Genomic DNA, 21,871 nt, shown 5'->3' on the forward strand with positions numbered 1-21,871 from the left:
TCTAGTACCATTCAGTTCAAAATATAAACACACTTCTTAAAGTTCTTCAACAGCTCTAAGGGAAAATTTTCAGGTGCAACGTTCTTCCTTTGAAATTAGGAGTTCTCTTAAAATTAGTGAAACTAAAACAATTGGCAATAAAGCTGTTATATTGGAACAAGTTAATTTTTATCAACCTAATGCAAGATTATTTGTTACACAGGCTCCTCAAACATTTCATAAATTATTTTAACCGGGGTCATGTGCATAAACTCAAGTTTAAAAAATTAAATTAGGGGTGCCTGGCTGGCTGAGTGGGGGGAGCCTGTGACTCTTGATCCCAGGGTTGTGAGTTCGAGCTCCAGGTTGGGTGTAGAGATTACTTAAAAATAAAATCTAGGGCGCCCGGGGTGGCTCAGTCGTTAAGCATCTGCCTTCGGCCCAGGTCAGGATCCCAGGGTGCGGGGATCGAGCCCCGCATCGGGCTCCCTGCTCGGCTTCTCCCTCTCCCACTGCCCCTGTACACGAACAAGGATTAACAGACGTCTGTTAAGTATTAACCACGACTTAAAATGTGTCCCCAAATCACTACTTTAGAAGGCAACCTGCTCCCCCTTGCAATCCCCTCCGCTCTGGCTTTCGGGGGACACATCAAGATGCGACGTGTAGCTGGTCCTCAGTTCGTGTTTACAGTCTGCCGTTTGTCCTAACACATTTCTGGTCCTGAAAGTGCAGTGAGCTTCCTAACTAGTGGGCCTGTACTATTCACGCAAGAGCACCAGCGGTCCGAGAGCCATCGGGGCGAAAGGTGACATCGGGGCGAAAGGTGACATCGGGGGTAGCTGCCGGCGGTCACGAAGGCCGACCGAGGGCGCAGGCTGCGTGTGGCCACGCGGTGACCGGAGCCGCCACCCTGACCTGCCCACGCGCGGCGGACCGCGAGCCCCGTCTCCCCCGTGCGCTCTCCGGGGCCCTTCCAGAGTGGCCCTTGCGGCGGGAGGTCAGTCCTGCAAGACCCGCAGCCCGTGCGCCCTCGGCGCTGGCCGGCGAGCGCCCCGAACCGGACGCCCCGCGCCCCGGGTCCCCCGCCGGAGGGCCGGCCCCCGAGGGGCGTGCGGAGGGCGCCGCCGGGAGGGGCGGGCGAGCGCTGAGAGCAGTGCGCGCCACCCCGCTCACCCCCGCCGCCCCACGGCCGCCCGCAGCACGCCGGGTCCTCACCTCGGACCCGAGCCCGCGGCCCGGGGGGCGCTGCGGCGGCGCGGGGCGGCGGCGGGGGGCGGGCGCGCGGAGGACGCGGGCGCACGCGGACGCCGGGCGGAAGGCGCGCGCGGGGCGCTGAAGGACGCGGCCGGCCGCGGCGCTCCCGTCAGGCCCGCCCCCGTCCACCCCCTCCCGCCCCCGGCGCGGCGCACCTCCCTCGCCCCGCCCCCCGGCGCCCGGCGCCCAATCACAGCGCCGCGCACGTGACGAGCGCTGCCTGCGATGACCTCATCCCTGGTGTGGGATGACGTCAAATTCAAGATGGATGGAATCACAGCGGCAGCGGCGGCTGCGGCGCGCGCGAGCCGAGTGTGAGCGGAAAGGGGCCCTGCGTCTGCCTCGGGGCTGGAGACCGGTGAGTAACTGTCACGCCCCTCGCCCTAGGAGAACTGCGGGGCCCCGTGGGAGGCCACAGCCTCCTCGCAAAACGCGGCCTTTCCTGACGTAACTCTGAGGTGATTTCTCTCTTTTTTCTCTCCACCAGCGGGTTGCGGGCTCCGAGCGCTTCTGCGCGTGCGCGGGTCCGGGCGCTCACCGAGCATGCCCCGGGCTCCCACGTAGCCGGCCGTGGCTTCACACTGCGCATGCTCCTTGCCCGCACTTGGCCTCGCCCTCGCCAGTGCGCACGCTCCGTCCCCGGCTGGTCCACCCTCGCCCGGCCAGGTGCCCCCCTGGGCCGGACGTCCCCGGCCTCGGCGCGCGCACCTGCGCGGAGCTGTTGGGACGCCTTCCGGCCGAGGGCGGGTCCCGGTCCGGTGCAGGCGTGGGGGCGCGCAGGGGACGGCGCGGGGTGCGCGGAAGCGGCGGGGCGGCTGGAGCCCCGCACCTGCCGCAGCCTGCGCCGCGCGGTCCCGCGGTCCCGCCCGGACCCTTCCGCGGCCCAAGTTGACTTGGCGGGCCCCGCCCCGGCCCGCCTCCCCGGCCCGCCCTCTGCCGGACGCGTGGCCTCGGAGCGCGCTCCTTTCCCTCCGGAGCCCCCGGAGGACCCGCTTCTCGGACGGCCCGCCTCTGGCCGCAGGCCTCTGTGCGGGGCTTTGGACGGTTCCCTGAGAATCTGCGGCCGGAGGCGCTGGGCAAGGGGGTGGCTCGGGACCAGCGGCTCTGGGCATCCCCGCGCAGGGACCGCCGCCGGCAGGAGCCCGCGGCGTGTTTGCGTGGGTTGCCCGATCGCCTCAACCGCTGATCTCGAACGAGTTCAGTCGCGGCCTGCGGAGGGTCGCAGCCTAGGGGAGCCCCTCGGCGCCAGCCCTGCGCCCCGGTTGCTGTGCGTTGCAAGCGCAGGGCTGCGTGCTTCTGGGGAATGCCACCCGAGCAGCACGTGTGGACGTGGGGTGTTTTCAGAGACCGGTTCTCCCTCGGGGTTGCCACGCAGCGGTCCGGGGGGCAAAGGTTCATCAGACCCCAGACAGTGTAGCATCCGGGGTGTTTTAGTGCGGGGGCTCCCAGCGCTGCCCACCTCTGGATCAGAGGGCATCGGCGTATTACAGCATCGTCCAGTGATTGTTCATAATGATGACCCTCGGTCATCAGCACGGAGCCTGCACCGTGGTCCGTGCACCTTGTTCAGGGGGACAAAGTGGGCTAATCGATTTTGGGTTTCTCACTGACAGTTACTCCTTTCTCCCCTCCGATGCTTGGAGTAAATCCCTCATCCACCTCTAACGTCTAATCGTCGTTACTTCTAAATTTAAGTACTCCTAAATATTGGTGATAAAAAGAAGGTAGAAATTGGGGGTATTGGTTTGCTTATTCATTCTTTCACTTGACACTGTTGAACACGGAGTGCACTTCATTCTGTGGAGTGAAAAGGTGATAACCCCAGACTTCAAGGAACCTAAGAGTGTTTATGGCAAGGGATGCTGGGTGTGTAACCAAAGAGGGGTTATTGGGAGTCTCCAGGTGAGCAGGAGATGGCTGAAGGGACAATTCTAGTTGTCCCCAGAACCAACAGGGATGAGGAGAGCTGATTCTAGAGCTGTTTACAAGCGAGGTTTGCCAGGTTGTGCTGATGGGCTAGAGAGGAAAGAGGTTTCCGGTTTGGGAGAGCTGGTGGTTGGCAGCGCATCTAACCAAATAAGGAATGTGTGAGGACAAGCAGATGTGGGGTAGGGGCCAGGGAAGTGGGCCCTAAGTACTGCCCTGGGCATGTGGAGTTAGCTGTGATGGAAGTACTCAGCGGGCACCTGTGGTCCCAGAGAGACGTCGAAGCAGAGATACAGATTTGGGAGTCCTCATCCTGTAGACCTGTAAGCCACAAGAGCCCGTTCAGAAAGCAGAGCTGCCACATGCTAAGCTCTGTAACAGATGCTGGAGCAGTGAAGGTGAGCAGGTGCAGGTCTTGAACCTTGAGTGTAATGATTTCTCTCTTTACCCAGCAGATACTTGTCAGGCCTGTGCTAAGCATTGGGGATACACAGACGAAAATAAGCATTCTTCCTTTTGAGGGCGCTCACCAGGGAGGTAGATAGAAAAGCAGGACACTCAAAATGGTTGTGCTCTTATTGCAGACAGGTGGATGGAATATTGTGGTAGTTCAGATAGAACTGAGCCATTGGCTGGGGGCACAGTAACAAGAGCTTTGCAGAGACAAGTGACATTTGAGCTGGATCTTTCTGTAAAAGTTGGCCAAGGGAAGTTAAGAAAGGTATGTTAGGTGGTGGACATTGGGTGTACAGGTTTGCAGGGTAGATGGCAAAGAGTGTCCAAAGAGGGCAGCAGAAAGATAAATATGACCAGACTATGAAGAGGCTTGTATGCCAGTCTGTAGGGTTTGGATTTTATCCAGGAAGTAATAGAAAAATCAATATAGTATTGTAAAAGGCAGTGATGGGACCAGCTTTACTTTAGGAAAACCAATGAAAGGCATAATTTCCACTCCTGCATTTAATTGGATTATCAGACTACAGAAAAATCAACAAATATTTATTGTGCAAGATACCACGTTGGATTATTGTGAAGAGTGTCAAAAGATAATTGAGTAGATTTTTAGTTCTCACACAGCTCAGAGTTCTGTTGGGGAGACAAACAACAGTATCTGGCAGCAAATAAACATTGTGTGAACGGTGCCAATCTCTGTGATACCGGAGTTGAAAGGTGCTTGCTCATTATAAACTGAAGGAGTCAAGGAACGTCTGTTAGCTAGGTCTGCCAAAACAGCACCGCAGACTGGGGGGCATACCAGAAATGTATTTCCTCACAGTCCTGGAGCCTAGAAGTCCAGGGCCAGGGTGTGGGCAGGGTTGGTTTCTCGTGAGGCCTGTCTCCTTGGCGTGTAGAGGACCAGCTTTCCTGTCGTCATGTTCTCGTCCCTCTGTGTGCTGGTGTCCTTATATCCTCCTCTTACATCCTCAGATTGGATTTGGGCCCACCTTAAAGTCCTCATTAAAACTTGATGATCCCTTTCAAAAATCTGTCTAAATATGCTTGCGTTCTTTTTTTTTTTTTTTAAGATTTTATTGAGATAGAGACAGAGTGCACGCATTTGCACAAGCAGGGGGAGGGGCAGAGATAGAGGGAGAAGCAGGCTCCCCACTGAGCAGGAGCCCGATGCGGGGCTCGATCCCAGGACCCTGGGATCATGACCTGAGCAGAAAGCAGACGCTTAACGACTGAGCCACCCAGGCGCCCCACATCCAGTTATTTTATTCCATTACTCATCAGCAGCCTGTACTTCTGTGATTTGTCTCCTCTTGGCCTGTCAGTTTGACCCTCAGAACGCTTTGTTTTCTTGTTCTGAACATCACCTTTCTCCTGCCTCAGCAAGCAGCACAGAGCAGTGAAAAGACCTCTGAGCCTTTTAAGTATCCCAAGACTGAGCCACCCAGGGGCCCCTAAATATGCTTGCATTCTGAGGGGCCGGGGAAGGGGGGGGCAGGTGGTTAGGGCTTCAGCATGTGATGGGGTGTGGAGAGGGGGACACAATCCAGCCTGTGGCAGAAGGCTTAATGGAGGGACTGGGACTTGAGCTGAGCTCTGAAGGATGATCAGCGTTCAGCTGAGTGGGGTGCTGGAGAAGGGTAGATGAGGTCTTGGACATTCGAGGTCTTGTAGTGGGAGACGCAGGACACTCGGGTTGTGTCTCAGAGACACAGCATCTGAAGCAGGAAGTCATCACAAGGGAATAACGAAGGGAAAGAAATTTTAAAAAGTATTTTGTGACCAGATTCACAGAGGTGTAGAGTCTATGTTTTAAAATTTTGCATTTTAACCTAGTGGAGAACCATGTTTTCATTATTATTTTTTTTCAGCCAACTTTTAGCACTCAGCCAAAATACCATATTGAGGCATTTCCTAAGCATTCTCTCCATACCCCTAGTTTCTCCACCCGGTTATAGCACCCTGTTTATTTCCATTATAGTGCAACCTGAATCTACCCTTTTCATTTGTTTCCTTGTTCATTATCTCATTTACCCCCTTAGAATTTGGGGGCCTTGGTCTGTTTTGTGCGTCCTGTATTTCAGGCATGTCTAATCATGCCTTGCACATAATAAGAGCTCAATAAATAAGTTGAATATATAGTCTCTAGTGTGTATGTCCAGTGAATGCTTGAAGCTTTGTTTAGGAAGCCCCATCTAGCAGCAGGATTGTAAAGGATGAACTTGGAGAGCATGGCAGGAAGAATGAGTAACACTTGAAAATGTATCAGTTAGGGTCCTTTAATAACAAGAACAGAAACAGGCTAGCTTGAATAGAACAAGGAATTTATTGTAGACACCGGGCTGCTCCTGAGGTTTAAGGAAAAGCTAGAGAATTGGGCCAGGAAGTACAGAAACCAAGGTAACTGGCAGGAATCAGTATGGTGGGTACCAGCTGGCTGCACGTGCAGGCCCATCTTCCTTCCGGGGAGAAAGTTTGCGGTCTGCGTGGCTTTGGTTGGTGCCTGCCCCTAAGCTAGCAGAGAGCAGCTCATCAGACTTACTCCTGGGACAAGGGTGGTTCTTCCAGAGCCAAACAGAAGAGGCCGCTCTGCTAATCCAGGTGTCCGTGAAGGGCCCGAGCTATGTTACAACAGAGCACGCCCCGAAACTAAAGTCAGCCCCTCTCAGGAGAGACTGAAAATGGGGTGAGACGGGCACCCAAGGGGGTGACACACCTGCCCTGGGGGGATCCGATTGAGGAAGGCTGGCTTTGAAATCCGAGAAGCCTTAGATGATTTCTGCTTGTCTGCATTGTCACCAAGTGAGTGATAAAACCTAACTTAGAGCACTTCTTGTCTCCTTCGAAGAATGCAATAGAGTGGAGCATCAGGCGTGAAGGTTTGGGGCTGAGCGGTATGTGTGTGCTCCCGAGTCACGTGTAGGTGCTTTGTTTTTCTGACGAGGTATTTGCTTTGTAACATGGGTTCCTCCTTTTTACTGGTGGAATGGTTGGGACTGTGCGAGCCGTCCCCCGCATTCCAAAGGATCGTGCGTGCAGAGTTCGGTTTTAGGCTGATGTTTTGGATGTAAGCAGACGTTTTCCTAGGGAAGTGGAACCAGGGGTTTTATGGGCCGGTCTTGAAGCAAGTTCGATTTATAACGTACCTTAGCTCTGATACCAGCCTGAGTTTTAGTCTCCAAAACTTAAAAGTCAGTGAGGTTATCTTGGTCCCTTCCCGTCTCCCTTTCTGGGCCCCTCATTCACCTCCTGGTGCCCTTTTATCCCAGTGCTTAGCTGTGCTTTGCTTTTTTCTGCGCATATCACCAGAATGCTCTGTATTCCAAAATCGTCTGCCTTCCTTCCATCCCCTTAAAAATCTTAACTCCTTGATCTAATATTAGTATAAAGAGGAAATTATATGCATTGAATTAATTTCTATTAAGACACGAATCCCTGCTTCTCTTGGCATTTCGTACCTGAGGAATTTGAGGTGTTGGTACAAAATAATTTTCTGCGGTTCAGTTGCAAAGGTCTTTGTGGCCATGCTAGGGAATTGGAACTTGAGGCCAGCGCAAGCCTTTAGTAGGAGTGTGTGTATCTGTAGTAGAAGTGGGAAGAATGGAAGCCTTGCTATTACAGTAGTCGAGTGGGAGGTGAATCCCAAGTCTTCCTGATGTCCCCACCGTGCAGTCACCCACCCTCCCACCACCTGACCAAATTAACTGCCTCCTGAAATAAGTATTCTCGTAGCATTGTTTATATCTTTCATTCTATTTGATTTTTATGTGTCTCTGTCCTACCACGGGAATGTGTGTGACTGGACAACAGGCAGCCAGCCAGCTCACTCCTCTCCCATCACCAGCATCTCTTACGATTTATAACATTTGGGACCATAAGCATTCAGGAGAGGAAGAGAGGAAGGACATAAAATTCGTGCTTGCCGTATAGGAAGCACTACATACACGAGGAGGTGGCAAACACTGTGCGTCTTGTTCTTCATAAAAATCCTGTGTGGTAAGTAGGGTTAGCCCCATCTAACAGGTTAAGGATACTACGACTCAGAAGGGTTGAGTGATCTTTAGCAGGTTACATACCTAATAGGTGACAGAGCCAGGACTGGAGACAAATACTGATTGGAAGGTCTTTTCCATGGAGCTGTGGGTTCCATGAATTGTTAACTGTAAAGATTCTCATTTTGAAATTTCAGGAAACAGCATGAAATAGGAACAATTCAGGCAGAGTTCGGGAAGATCTGTGTGTTCGAGGATCCAAGCGGTAGCACATCAGCCCAGTTTCAGAGTCTGGCTTTCCCGGGGGGTTTCCACTGAGCTCTTTCTGTCCATTGTAAACGGCTCTTCAGTCCACATTTCACCCACTTTCCTCCTCAGAGCGCCAAGGCTTCTCACTATGACTACGGTGATAGCAGGAACTCTGCCCCGATGAGTCAGGTGGAGATGAGCAATGGAAAAGGAGTGGGGGGCGGACTCGGCGGCAATGTGCAGTTCCGTGTGCGAGCTTTTCGGTTTGTGATGCACGGTCTCCTGTAAAGCAGAGGTCCTCGTTATTCATCATTGAAACATAGGTGAGAAGTTGGAGTTTGATGAGCCACCGGATTTGTGGAGGAGGAGGTACATTTGGCAACAAAGTCGGTCTTACCTGAGGGCTGAGGAGCAGGAACAGCAAAGGGGCTGGGCGCTCACTTTGCAGTCCCGGGCTCCCCCAGGGGTCCCGCTGGATTAGCGCATGAAACGCACGGGTGGTGACTTAGTCACAATGCATCCTTAGTGGAGCATTTTCTATTTTTAGTTAAGTTAGTTAAGCTCAATAAATATGCCTACTGTCTTTAAAACACAGAACTCCAAAATGTTAGTTGTTTGCAGCTAGACCAGGGAAGGGCCCATGGTTTTTGAGTTTTCATAATGAAAAAGGTAAAAGCAAGGGCATCAGGCGGAGGGTGAGGAGTCTGCGTGCCCTGTGCTCGCTCTCCTCCAGACGGCTCCAGACTTTGTCCCCGGCTGCCCGAGAGGAGAGAGGAGGCCCTTCTCCCTTGAAGGTCTTGGAGCGGCCTTAGCTTGGTCCTTGGGGCCCTCCTGCGCCCGTTCCCTCCGCAGCCCCGTCGCCTGCCCTCCCCTGCACGCCACCCCTGCTCCGGCAGCCTCTCCGCCTCGGCTCTGTGCTGTCCGACACGGCTCCTGCCCTCGGAATGCCTTTCACCCTGCCTTCCTGACTCCTGCTCGTTCAGGAAGCATCTTCTGTCGAGTGCCTCCCCTGACGTGCCTCTCAGCCGCCCCCGAAGCCTCCACCTGCACCGCGCCCGAGCCCCTGCAGCGCCCTGTCCGGGGCTCTGCACGTTGGCACGTGCTAACACACTGACCTGTCCCGCTCCCACCGCACGGGTCTCTGAGAGCTACAGGACAGGCCCGTGCTTGCTGGGCTTCCATCCTCCGTGTCCCGCCGGGCACCGGGCCGTGAGACTTGCGGAAGGTGATGGCTGAGTCCAGGCGCTGGGCCCCCCCCCCGGAATCCCAGCTCGCCCCACTGCTGGCCGCGGTGTGACCTTGGGCACAGTGCGGGCTCTCCCAGCGCCTCCGTCTCCTCATTTGTAAAACAGGCACGTGGACAGCGCCCAGCCCAGAGATTTCTGTTCGGATTAAGGGAGGGAACTGGAGACAGCACGGTGTGGGGGTTAAAGAGCTTGGCCTCTGCAGCCACAGCCCCTGCTGTGAATCCTGCTCTGCCACTTGTGCTTGGTGGGACCTCGAGCAAGTGAACTTCACCCTCTGTGCCTGGGCGTCTCACCTCTAGAACAGTCATGGTACCTGCCTGCTAGGCTTGCTGTAAACACTCAGTGAAGGTGTAAAAATGTTAGCGGTAGATGTGGTAGAGGAAGCACTCACACGGTAGCTGTTGGTGGGTGTGCAGTTGGTGCCAGGGTGAGCCGAACGGGCGGCAGGGTGGCGTCGCCCGCACCCGTGTACCCGGAATCTGACGGGCTTGGCCCCTTTCCAAGCAGGCAGTCTCGCTGATGATTCTAAATGGAGGCGAGAGCCAAATGGATCGCTTTAAGCAGTTTTCAGGGACAGCGACTATTTGTCATACAACCCACATCGGAGTGACTTGCTTTTCCCTAATTCCCAAATGTCTTCATTAAAGAGTATGGGAGCCTGTGGTTCAAGGGATTAGAAGTAGTGATTTAGAACAAAAGCAGGGATCATGGTAATTTGAAGAAAGCAAAAGAAGGAAATTTTTCTGAACTGTGTTTTTTGGTATGTAGCAGCAGGGTGCAGACGGCGTGTGCAGTTGCCTTTACTTCGTGTCCAGGGACGTGGAAATTCTCACTTGGTTTAGTCCTCACACACTCCCTTAGCCCACACCTGTGCTTTCAGGTGCCCTGGTGTCTTCTTTTGATTCCCCCAAGAGCAGACCCTGAGCCACGGATTCAGAGCAGGTGTTTATTTGGGAAGTGATCCCGGGAAGCACAGGAAAGGTTGTAGGGGTGCCCACAAAGGGTCCGTTAATGAATAGGTGCTGCTCACATTTAGAACATCAAACTGAATTCCTGGAAAATACCTGAACCAATTTTTCCATCAGACTTCATCTCAAGTAAGACATCCGGCACTTCTGGTACAGTTCTTGGAACTCTCTTTTAACTCCTCACCTTCTTATCGACCATGGTCAGTCCCTTAGAAATCCTAATGACTGCTTTACCTCCACTCCCACCTTGGTGCAGGCACCATCGAGTCTCACACGGATCATTGCAGTAGACTGACTCCCGGCTGGTCTGGGCCACAGTCCTGTCTCAGCTGCCTTGTTGCTCTTGGCTCCTAGCTGGTCTCCCAGCTTCCACCTTTCCCTGCCCGCTTTGATCCATTCTCAACATCGGAGCCCGAATGATCCTTTTGAAACATAATTCACGTCCTTGTCATTTTTCTGTCAGAATCTTCCAGCGACTGCCCTTTCACTTGCGGTGGAAAGCTCAGTCTTCCTGCGGTTCACTCAGCCCTGTTCTGTCTTCCGCAGCCCCCTGCTCCAGCCCTGCTGTGACGTGGGCTCTTCCCTCTGCCTGCAGTGCTGTCCCTCGTGATTCTCACGGCTCCTTGCCTTCTTCAAACCTTCTCGAGGGCGTTTTGTTGAATGAGCGAACGAGTGAGTGACTTGTGAAGGTCTGGTACCTTCACAAGTTTGTGGTGTGTTGGAGGTGGCCAGTACCGTGTTCTCATTTACGTCTCACCGTAGCGTTGTGGGTAGCTGCTCTTCTCCCTGCTTTGCAGTGGGGGAAACCGAGCCTTCGACGTTGACTAGCCGCCCATGCTGACTTTCCAACCGTCTTGACCCCGGCTAACAGGGAGGGAGTAGGAGTATGTTGTGCGTGCTCACGCGTGTGGACGTGTGCTGTCTTGACCCTGGCTCCCAGCACGGAGTATGTTGTGCGTGCTCACGCGTGTGGACGTGTGCACATGTAACTGACACATTTCACAAGACGTCGGCCTCCTGTGTTTGAAGCATTCTGACATTTTCTACTCTGTCCTAGTCAGTTTATGACTTTAATTGCTAGTTTCTAATCACTAAATTGATTGTAAGAAACCCTTTCTGAAAAGTACTTGTCCCTGTTTTTAATTCTGCATCTGTTGCTTTTTCCTGTGGCAACATCTGAACTAGGTTTCTCAAAAATTATTAGCACTAAAAACAGCATTTAGTACACAGCTGAGTTGTAAATGTGGCATTACAAGTTATTTCTTTCTCTGCTGACCTTTGTGAAAGATGATGAGGGGGTATGTAAATAAATGCAGGATTGTTGAGACATGATAGTAGGATTAAGGGAGAAATTTAAATGGCTAACAGAAAAGGAAGGGCAAAGGTCTCTATCAAGCAATCGCAAATAGGAATTAAAATTTGCCACTGATATGAAATGATGGTAGGCAAGAATGAGCAGAAACTCCGTACACTCTGACCAAGGCATCTGTTTGGGGATAACATCCCTGGAAGCAGTCATGTCTCAGAGCCCATTAAATTTAGTCAACACCATAGAGAGGAATCAGAATAATAGGAGAGAAGTTTGTGTATCGTGCTTGGTCATTCCAGGTTGGTGGCCTAGCAAACTCTTCTTCGTGGGCTCTTCTGAAGAGTCCGCATGCTGGTTGACCAGCAAAGGCTGTCCTTTGAAACCGGAGGAGAACTTGCCAATGTCCTGGGCGCCGAGTTTAGTACATTTACAACCTGCCCTCTGGAGGAAGAGAAAACTGTCAGTCTTAGTTACTTTGAATCCATTCAAAAATAAATGCCGGGCGCCTGGGTGGCTCAGTCGGTTAAGCATCTGCCTTCGGCTCAGGTCATGATCCCGGAGTCCCGGGATCGAGTCCCACATCGGGCTCCTGGCTCGGCGGGGAGCCTGCTTCTCCCTCTGACCCTATCCCCTCTCATGCTGTTTCTCTCTCTCTCTCTCAAATAAATAAAATCTTTAAAAAATAAATAAATAAATAAATGCCATGAGACATCCATTCAAAAATAAATGTCATAACTGTTTTATTATATTTTTAGAGCGGGGAGAGGCAGAGGGTGAGAGAGAATCTCAAGCAGGCTCCATACCCAGTGCGGAGCCTGACACGGGGCTCGATCCCACGCCCCTGAGATTATGACCTGAGCCAAAATCAAGAATTGGACACTTAATTGAGCCACCCAGATGCCCCTAAACGTTGTAACTATTTCAAAGAAGACACTCCAGTCAAACCAGAGATGAGGTGTTACAGCAACGGAAGCCCAAGTGAAGGGTCAGCTTTGGAGAGTCTGGCCTTGTGTCTGTATGAGATGGCTTTCCCTTCGTTGAGAGCATGGGTGGCATTAATATGGACCTTTTTCTTTGATACTGAATTAAATGTTTGCCTTGTGTGAGATGCTGGCTCATCCAGCCTTTGCAACAACCCTAAAGGAGGGTGCAGTCATCCCACCCATTTCACATGAGGGACCTGGTACTCAGCCAGGAAGGGGGCAGCCTCTCACCCCCGTACCTCTGCCAGAGGCCGCACCCAGCCACCAGGCCTTCGCATCTCGCCTTTAGATTGGAAGAGAACTGCAGTGAGATCTCATTTCAAACCCCTTAATTTAAAATTAGTAGTAATTACGTTTAGATCAGACCATAGTTTCCTCTGTGCTATCGTTGAATATGTGATTTGGTGAGAAAAAAGTATTCAGCAGATTGCAAGGTGGTTAGCATAAGAAAGAAACCAAGCTCTTCTGTTGTTTAACATTCTAACCTTTGCTGAACACCGTGATACAGCAGTGATCAGTGAGTGAAATTTTTCTTTCCCTTTCCAGATTCTTCCCTATTTTTAAAGGTCTGGTGAGGCCCCCCTCCCCCTTTGCAACCCAGTGGTCACAGTTCACAAGGTGGATAAGTACGTCCAATGATAAGACTGACTTCTTTCAGAATCGCAGACTCAGGAGCTTCGATTCTTCATGCTTACTCTCTGAACTAAGAGGGATAGGACCGAGGGTCGAATGGATAGGAACCCTAAGTAGCCAACCTTTCATTTCAAGCAGGGCTGTTCCGCACAGCGGCCGAGGTCCGGCAGCCCTCTGCTGGTATGAGAACATCTGTGCCACAGTCTTCAGTCCTAAAACCCCGCAGCGGCAGCGACCGACGCGCTCCACGAGCCCCGAGACCCACGGGCTGCTCTTCCCCTGTTGTCGACGTAAAATCGTTCATCCACACAGCTTTTGTCTGCCCACAGTCCGTTCAGCTCTGGCACCTATGAAAAGACAGCCAGGGCTCCCTGCCCTTGAGTGTTTCATCCCAGGGAGAGCTTTTCACCACGCTTTTCACAATAGTCGTATACTTTGTCTTTCAGGTAAGCGCCCGCGATGGAGGGGCTGCTGCATTACATCAACCCGGCACATGCCATCTCTCTGCTGAGCGCGCTCAACGAGGAACGCCTCAAAGGACAGCTGTGTGACGTGCTTCTGATTGTGGGAGACCAGAAATTTCGAGCGCATAAAAATGTCTTGGCCGCCAGCAGTGAATACTTCCAGAGTTTATTCACCAACAAGGAGAATGAATCACAGACTGTCTTTCAGCTTGACTTTTGTGAACCAGATGCTTTTGATAACGTTTTGAACTACATTTATTCTTCATCTTTATTTGTCGAGAAAAGCAGTCTCGCGGCCGTGCAAGAACTAGGCTATAGCCTTGGGATTTCCTTTCTGACTAACATCGTCTCTAAAACACCTCAGGCCCCCTTTCCAGCGTGTCCCAACAGGAAAAAAATATTCATAGAAGATGATGAAAGCAGTTCTCAGAAGAGAAGCGTCATCGTTTGTCAAAGTAGAAACGAAGCGCAGGGAAAAACTGTGAGTCAGAATCAGCCCGACCTAAGCCATACGTCCCGGCCCTCCCCTAGCACTGCAGTCAAGACCAGCGCCAGTAAGCCCCACGTTCCCAAACCGGCCGAGCCGCTCCACACTTTGCCACCGGCTGAAAAGAGCTGGCCGAAAGATGGTTCTGTGGGCTATGCAAAGTCTCTGGAGCACGCGGGGCCTCTGGATGACCCCAACAGAAGCAGTTTGCTGAAAAGGAATGCACTGCTGCAGGACCGAGAGGCGATGGACGATACAGCCGGTCTCAGCAGCCAGCTCCCCAAAGGCAAAGCCATAGAGTTGGCTTTGAAGAGACCACGGCCCCCGGTGTTGTCTCTCGGAAGCTCGTCAGAGACCCCCTACGTGCTGAAGGAGACTCACAAAGGAGGCGGGCCGGGCGAAGACCGAAACCTGCTGTACTACTCCAAGCTGGGGCTGGTGGTCCCGTCCGGCGGCTCTGGCTGCGGGAAGCCAGGCATCGACAGAAGCGGCCCGCTCGTCAAGAGTCTCCTCAGACGGTCGCTGTCCATGGACAGCCAGGTGCCCGGCCTCTCACCCTCCATAGATCTGAAATCTTCCCAGGGCCGCTCCGCGGTGGCAGGCGAGGTGCCGGGGAGCGGGTTCTGTGCTCTGCCGCAGCAGTCGTCTCTGAAGGAGTGCGGGGAGAAGGCGGCCCTCGATGAGCAGAGCCCCGCGCCCCAGCCCCACCGCCTCCGGTCCTTCAGCGCCTCCCAGTCCATGGAGAGGGAAGGGGAGCCTGCCGTGACTGAGGTCCGCATCAAGACAGAGCCCCGCAGCCCCCTGTCAGACCCCTCTGACATCATCCGCGTCACCGTGGGAGACCCGGCTGCGGTGGCCGCCGCCAGAGACCTTTCCTTGACAACCGAAGACGACCAAAAAGACATGAGCAGGCTTCCAGCGAAAAGGAGGTTCCAGGCGGACCGAAGGCTGCCGTTGAAGAAGGTGAAGGAGGACGAGCACGGGTCTCTGGTGTCCGAAGAGAACTTCGAGGAGGGCTCGAGCCCTCCCCTCCCTGACACAGAGTTTCCAGATTCTGACTTGAATAAAGATGAATTCGGTGAGTTGGAGGGAACAAGACCAAACAAAAAATTTAAATGCAAACATTGCCTTAAGATCTTTAGATCGACCGCAGGTCTTCACCGGCACATTAACATGTACCATAACCCAGAGAAGCCCTACGCTTGCGACATCTGTCACAAGCGGTTTCACACAAACTTCAAAGTGTGGACGCACTGTCAGACCCAGCACGGCATAGTGAAGAACCCGTCACCAGCCTCTAGTTCACATGCCGTTTTGGATGAGAAATTCCAAAGAAAGCTGATTGACATAGTGCGAGAGAGAGAGATTAAGAAGGCCCTGATCATTAAGCTGAGGCGCAGCAAGCCTGGGTTCCAGGGGCAGAGTAGCTCCCAGGCCCAGGCCATCAAGAGGAACTTGCGGTCGCGAGCCAAAGGAGCGTACATTTGTACTTACTGTGGAAAAGCCTACCGCTTTCTCTCGCAGTTCAAGCAGCACATAAAAATGCACCCGGGAGAGAAGCCCATTGGCGTCAGTAGGACCGCTAAGCCCAAAGAGCATGTTTCTCTCGAGAGTCCAGTAGAGAACAAGGAGGTTTACCAGTGCCGCCTCTGTAATGCTAAGCTCTCTTCTCTTCTAGAGCAAGGAAACCACGAGCGATTATGCAGAAACGCAACCGTTTGCCCCTACTGCAGCCTTAGGTTTTTCTCGCCGGAGCTAAAGCAGGAGCACGAGAGTAAGTGTGAGTACAAGAAGCTGACGTGTCTCGAGTGCATGCGCACCTTCAAGTCCTCCTTCAGCATTTGGCGGCACCAAGTTGAAGTCCATAATCAGAACACCATGGCGCCGGCCGAAAACTTTTCCTTACCCATCCTGGACCACAATGGTGACGTGACTGCTGCTGCCAGGGCCCCGGCCCAGCCCGAGCCCCATAAAGCCAACCACGCGGTCCCCGCCAAAGACGACAATGCCTTCAGTGATTGTTCGGAGCAAGTGAACTTCGATTCAGAAGACTCTTCCTGCCTCCCCGAAGACCTCAGCCTCTCGAAGCAACTGAAAATCCACGTCAAAGAGGAGCCCGCGGAGGAGGCCGAGGAAGAGGCACCCGAGGCCCGCGCCGCCCCCCAGGACGCCGGCTCCAGCAAGGACACCAGCCTATGGCCCTGCGAGAAGTGTGGCAAGACGTTCACGGCGCACAAGCAGCTGGAGCGGCACCAGGAGCTCCTGTGCTCCGTGAAACCCTTCATCTGCCACGTGTGCAACAAAGCTTTCCGCACCAACTTCCGGCTCTGGAGCCACTTCCAGTCCCACATGTCTCAGGCTACGGAGGACCCGGCGCACAAAGACTCGGAGGTGTGCCCTGTGCCCACAAACTCTCCGTCCCCGCCCCCGCCGCCCCCGCCCCCGCCGCTGCCCAAGATCCAGCCTCTGGAGCCCGACAGCCCCACAGCCTTGTCCGAAAACCCCGCTCCTGCCACGGAGAAACTGTTCGTGCCCCAGGAATCCGACACGCTTTTTTACCATGCCCCCCCCCTTTCTGCAATCACCTTCAAAAGACAGTTCATGTGTAAACTGTGCCATAGGACATTCAAGACGGCCTTCAGTCTTTGGAGTCACGAACAGAGCCACAACTGAAAGACCGCCCCTTTTCACCTGCCACAGAAGGGACGGCGGTCTCCAGAGTTCCTCCACCTAAATTGTGAAACGTGCATAAGAAACAAAATATTTTTTAAAAGAGAATAATAAAGGTTGGAAATTGTTATGCTTGAATAGAAGTTTGAGGTAAATTGATACTAATTAGTGATGTCCTTACTCACCTTAGAAAAACTAAAATCTATTGTGCTTTGGACTTTACAAGTCACAGGATGATTTGACTTCATTAATGTTGAAATGTGACTGATCTTGGTTATTTGCATGGTTCCTCATTCCACGGTGTCAGTATAATCTTTTCCCAGAGGTGGTTTTGGTTTTTTACTGATTTGCAATCAGTGAAATACTATTCAAGTGTTTCTTTTGATTATATCAGACACCTAAGTTCTAGTTCAATGTCAGCCACGTTCCGAAGTCCACAACGCATCAGGAGGAAGTGGAGTAGTTTGCAGCGTTGAGTTAGATCTTAGGATACTTTAGCAATAAAACAATGATAAGCCTCAACTTTAATAAGTTATCCTGACACTTGATAACAATAAATAATTTGGTATTTGTGGTCATGTAGAAATTTTTTTGTATGAAAATAGAAATTTAAATCCCCAGCAATAGTGATACTTAGATTTTTATAAAATAACAAAAGCTTGCTCTTGGGTCATTTAACATAACTAATGATGGAAGATTTGGGAAATGGAAATGTGAGGGTGTCTGGAAGGCCTCCAAGCCCGTTTACAAAAGCTTCTGTGGCGATAGGCATTGTAATCGGAACTGCTGTGCTGTGTGCGCGGGCCTCAGGTCTCAGCTCCGACCAGCATTGGGAGGACTGGACGTGTTTGGTCTTCTCCAATTCATGCTGTCACCAGTGGGAAATCTGAGTGCATTTGGGACCGAAAGCAAAGGCAGCATAAGGCACTCGCTCATTTTGAATTTAACAGCATTAGTGGGACAGTTAAGGTTGGGACATACACTTAGGTACCTCGGTCCCATGCCCGCGGTCAGGACAGCCGCTGTAAGTCCCGAGTTAGCATTGACTTCCCAAGATGGGACACGGGGGAGAACACCACGCCACGGTCCCCACACACTCTCAAGAATAGTGTTCACAGCGTACCATCTCCTGCCTCTGTTTCTGTTAGAATTTGTTGGAGTTTATTGTGGTAAGATGTCCTTAGTGCAATCATTCTGCTTTAACGTCACTGCTTTAACGTTTCATAAATCTGTATTAAAGCACTATCAAGGGTCCAAAATTAGTTTTTGCTACCTATTTTGGCCCATAGGGTTTGGGCTGCTGTTTTGTTTTGTTTTCTGTTTTGTTTTAGTTATAATTAAAAGGCTTTTTTAGGTGTTTCTAAAGGGAAAACTGATTTCACTGGTACAATTGAGGGGTTACGTATAGACAAGTGGAAATATTTTTGAAACTACAAAATCCTTTTAAGATAGTGCTATGGATGAAGACTCCCAAGTTTATTAATTTTTTTCTTACAAGCTGTTCTCTCAAATAAAAAAAAATTACTGTGACGAAGAAATAATTTGCTGAGTACTTCAGTGTGTACCACGTAGCAGGAAAGAGCTTGGTACTTGTTGGTCTCGTCACCCACATTCCGTACCAGCGGTAGGAAAGACAGTCTTAACTTTTTATCGAAACACAGGCCTTTTCATAAAATACCAATTGGCTTTGTAGATTAGAGAAATTTCATGTAAAATCTTGCCTTTTTATTTTTTCATTTGAAAACTACCACAAGTCACAGAATATTTGAGTGGTCCCTTCCTAATTTTGTTCTTACTTAAACTTGATGGAGAAAGGAAAATAAAATGAAGTTGCAGTAACCGATTATTGCCATCTTTATATTTTCTTGAAGAAATCTATGCATTTTCAAGATGAAACTAAAGCGTATGGTGTTCCGTGAGACATCAGGGTGGATTACTGTTCACTGAATTAATTCCCTGTATAATGTGCTCCTTTCTTACTCTGAACACCTTAGTAGCTGTCACTTCTTCGGAAAGACAGCCTCCCTCAGAGTAGTCCTTGCTTCTGGCTGTTAGAGTGTGTGTGTGAGAATTTCCACGGCACACGTGATCTTGGCATTGTAAATTCAGTATCCCAGGACTTGAAACTTTATGCTACGTTTTTGAAGATTTTTTAATAATGTTCATCAGTAAAAAATATTTTTGATCTAAATATAGGCTCAGCGTATCTGTTAGATAGTGTTTTGTCTCGTTCGTTTCACGTTTTTGTCTAGGCAAGGAACGTTAAGATTTCAAATAAAATTTCGAACCAAAAACATTTATAATGCAGTTCTGGTTTTTCTATTACTTTTTATACTCTACCTTCAAAGCGTCAGGCTGAAAGAGTTTATTTTGGTGGTCAAAAAATAAAACATGCTTCCACTCATGTAACTATTTTAAATGTCAGGAAGTAAAATAATGAAAGACACACGAATCGCTCCTTTTAAGAATGTTGATCTCAGACGGTGGGCAGACACTCGGTCTGTGGGACAGGTTGGTCTTTCATTGTTAGGACGCCAGCTTGTAAAGGTATTCTCGAAAATGTTTTTTCTGATTAGAATTAATTTTTGAAAATGTAGGAAGCTCGTTATTCCTTGTAAGTATTCAGGCTGCCTTTTTTTATGCAGTTGTGGAAAGAATGTAAAATGTTTTAATATATTCTTTATTAATCTGAGAAACTTGCTATTGAATCATTTTCTTCACGTGGGAGAGGGAAAGAGGAACACCCTAAAACATCTTTTTCTCAAAGTCAGCAATGGAGGTTACAAATAGTGTGCATTTTTTATAGTAATTTTTCAATTTAATAATATTCACCTTTAAAGCTAGTTACAGCTAGTGTGCATTTATTGTTTTATCAAAATCTACAACTAGGAGTTCAACCAGGATATCACTTTTGCATTTGTGGGGGCATGTATGTGGTTCTTGGTTTTCTGTTTTGGAGCGGATCCTTAATAGCCTTTTTAAAAATATGCTCCAGCTCTTATCAATCAGTGGTAGTCTTATCCACACACAGCACCCGTTGGTGCCGATGAGGGGAGAAGTTGTACAAGAATAAAACGTGCCCTTCCTTGGAGGCAGGGGGTGTCTTCCTCTGCAGGCCAGTGGCCTGTCCAGGGGAAAAAGACCCAAGAACCCACTGTGTGTGTGTGTGTGTGTGTGTGTTTACAACCAGAATCCAGAACCTTAGGAATTAAAGGCATTTGAATTTTCTTACCACAGAAACAATTAGATGTAATGCATAGCAGGTTTCTTTATAAATTGCACTAATTCATATTGGAATATTACAAGTCCGTTTTGTCAATTTCTGATTTCTCATTGATGTTTTTTGTAATAATTATGGAAAGTGTTATTTAAATAATGCTAATACATTTAATAAGTTCTTTAACACTGGCTTTTTTTTTTTTTTAAGTTTGAAAAATAGGGTTTTCTTTTGTGGCTTTAGCACTTTAAGAAGTTTTATGTTTCCATCATTGTTAACGTGCTTGTTCAGCGCTTCTCCCGGTGTTTGCTTCCACGCGGGGCGGGGGTGGGGTGGGGTGGGGGAGACTGAGCGGTGGTGTTTACGTTCCGGAGGAGGAGACGTGGGTTAGTGTCAGGTTTTTAAGGAATTCCTTTCAGAGACCATTGTTTGGGAACCAAAGTATTTTACTGTAAATCTTGAAAATAATTGAATTGAGTGCTCTCTAGTCATTTATTAGTGCTGTTCTCAAATTTTCCACAAAGTTATACTTGGTTAATGTTAATTTTCAGATGGGGATAATTTCTTATTGACATTAATGCAATACTTTAAGTTTTCATTGAATAAATCTTACTATTAAACAAATGTGGTTATAAACAAATTGTGTATATTTTGTTGTCAGATGCTTTAGCAGACTAAATCATTGTTCAATTTTATTTAGGAATGAGCTTTTGGGAACTGAAAACTCATGGTAAAATAGGATTTCTATCTAATGTTAATCTGTTGTTTATTTGTATCCAATTCTGTTGTCTGTTTCCTTTGCTTAAATCTTGACTAAGAATGATTGGAGTCAATAAATTTGTACTGTATTTTGTTTTGAGTCGTGGTCTCATTGTTATGTTTTGGACATTCGTAACAACGGTTAGTAGCGTATACGTTTCTGAAAGTAGAGATGGAGCCGCTCTGGGTGGGTCTCGGGAGTAGCCGCCTGAGAGCTGGGTGAGGTGGTGGTTGCCCAGCTGGTCCAGCTTGCTTGGAGAACTAGGTTTGCAGTCAAGTGTTGGTTACCGGGGCACCACAAATAACGCGATCGTTAGAACCTTATATAAGCCGCCATCTTTGCCTACCCACCCTTTCTTTACTGTTCACATGAGTTTTGAAACGATCATGGGGGTAAATGCATACACACAACAGGTTTAGTTACCCCACATTGACATTTTCAGCATAGCAATGGGTAATCTAGTTTTATTGCATGATTTCCACGGCTTCCAGGTCATCCTAACCAGGCCCTTCCATGATGCCGGGATAGATGGCCTTTTATGTTGCTAGCTTCCCCCGTGAGGGAGAGCCGAGCCGCGGGCATCTCCGATGGCTACCACCAGACTGACCGCAGGCAGGGAAGGAGCTGGTCTCGGGCTCTCTTCCTCGCCGGATCCCCTAGACCCGTCTTGGGGGCCTCTGGCCAACGGTTTTGTGATCACGTGGCACGTGAACAAACAGTATATCATCTTGTTTTAATCCGCGTTAGCTCTGTTACCCAGTTGGCCACCAAATACTGTTTTGTTTAAAATGTTTCCTGCGCTCTTTTCTTTGTAGTCATTACAGCCTTTTCGGTCTGGGACTGTTGCAGTCCTGTGGCGTCCTCCCCACTCTTAGGCACACACTCAGGACAGTAAATGCCTGTGGTGGCCAAACCACGTCGCCAGCGTGTGACGCTTTCCCCGGCCAGAGGCTCTGTCTCGGCTCCGCTGAGCACTGAGCTCTACGAGGTCTGACGGTTGAGTGGCAGGAATTCCTCCCACAAGGCATGTGTCTGGAGAGCGAGCCTCCCCGAGCTGTCACAGGAACACTTTAAAGCCTGGTTTCGCATGAATTTGGGTGTCCTGTGGTGGACCATCGGCCCCATCCTCCAGAGTAGGGTCCCATGGTCACTGTGTCATTACCACACCTGCATTTTGCCCAGCGGAATGTCTTTGCTCCCATTGACTGGGGCTGGATCCCTTCCAGGACACTCCTCTGACCCCTTTCCACTGGCTCCTCACCCCAGCTGAAAGCAGC

At 50.4% G+C, this 21,871-nt stretch overlaps 1 protein-coding gene across 3 annotated transcripts; it reads left to right on the forward strand.

Annotated features, from left to right (window-relative positions):
* Positions 1-1,460: 1,460 nt before the first annotated feature.
* On the forward strand, positions 1,461-20,693 carry ZBTB21 (zinc finger and BTB domain containing 21). 3 transcript variants are annotated; one of them, XM_045902422.2, is made up of 3 exons: positions 1,461-1,594; positions 13,443-15,025; positions 15,626-20,693. In XM_045902422.2, the coding sequence occupies exons 2-3, from the start codon at positions 13,456-13,458 to the stop codon at positions 16,618-16,620; spliced, it is 2,565 nt and encodes an 854-aa protein (XP_045758378.1). In that variant the 5' UTR covers positions 1,461-1,594; positions 13,443-13,455; the 3' UTR covers positions 16,621-20,693. The 3 variants fall into 3 exon arrangements, with proteins under 3 accessions (XP_045758378.1, XP_045758376.1, XP_045758377.1); XM_045902420.2 differs by having other exon boundaries at positions 13,443-20,693; XM_045902421.3 differs by having other exon boundaries at positions 1,512-1,694; positions 13,443-20,693.
* The last annotated feature ends 1,178 nt before the right edge of the window (positions 20,694-21,871 follow it).

The sequence above is a fragment of the Mirounga angustirostris genome, unplaced genomic scaffold, assembly GCF_029215605.1.
Source record: "Mirounga angustirostris isolate CCGP_5_RB_7025 unplaced genomic scaffold, mMirAng1.0.hap1 SCAF_1, whole genome shotgun sequence".
In the NCBI taxonomy this organism is placed as follows: Eukaryota; Metazoa; Chordata; class Mammalia; order Carnivora; family Phocidae; genus Mirounga; species Mirounga angustirostris.

What these genes read in the sequence shown, in the direction of transcription:
- ZBTB21 (XM_045902420.2), top strand. Translation starts at nt 13,456, where the DNA reads ATGGAGGGGCTGCTGCATTACATCAACCCGGCACATGCCATCTCTCTG.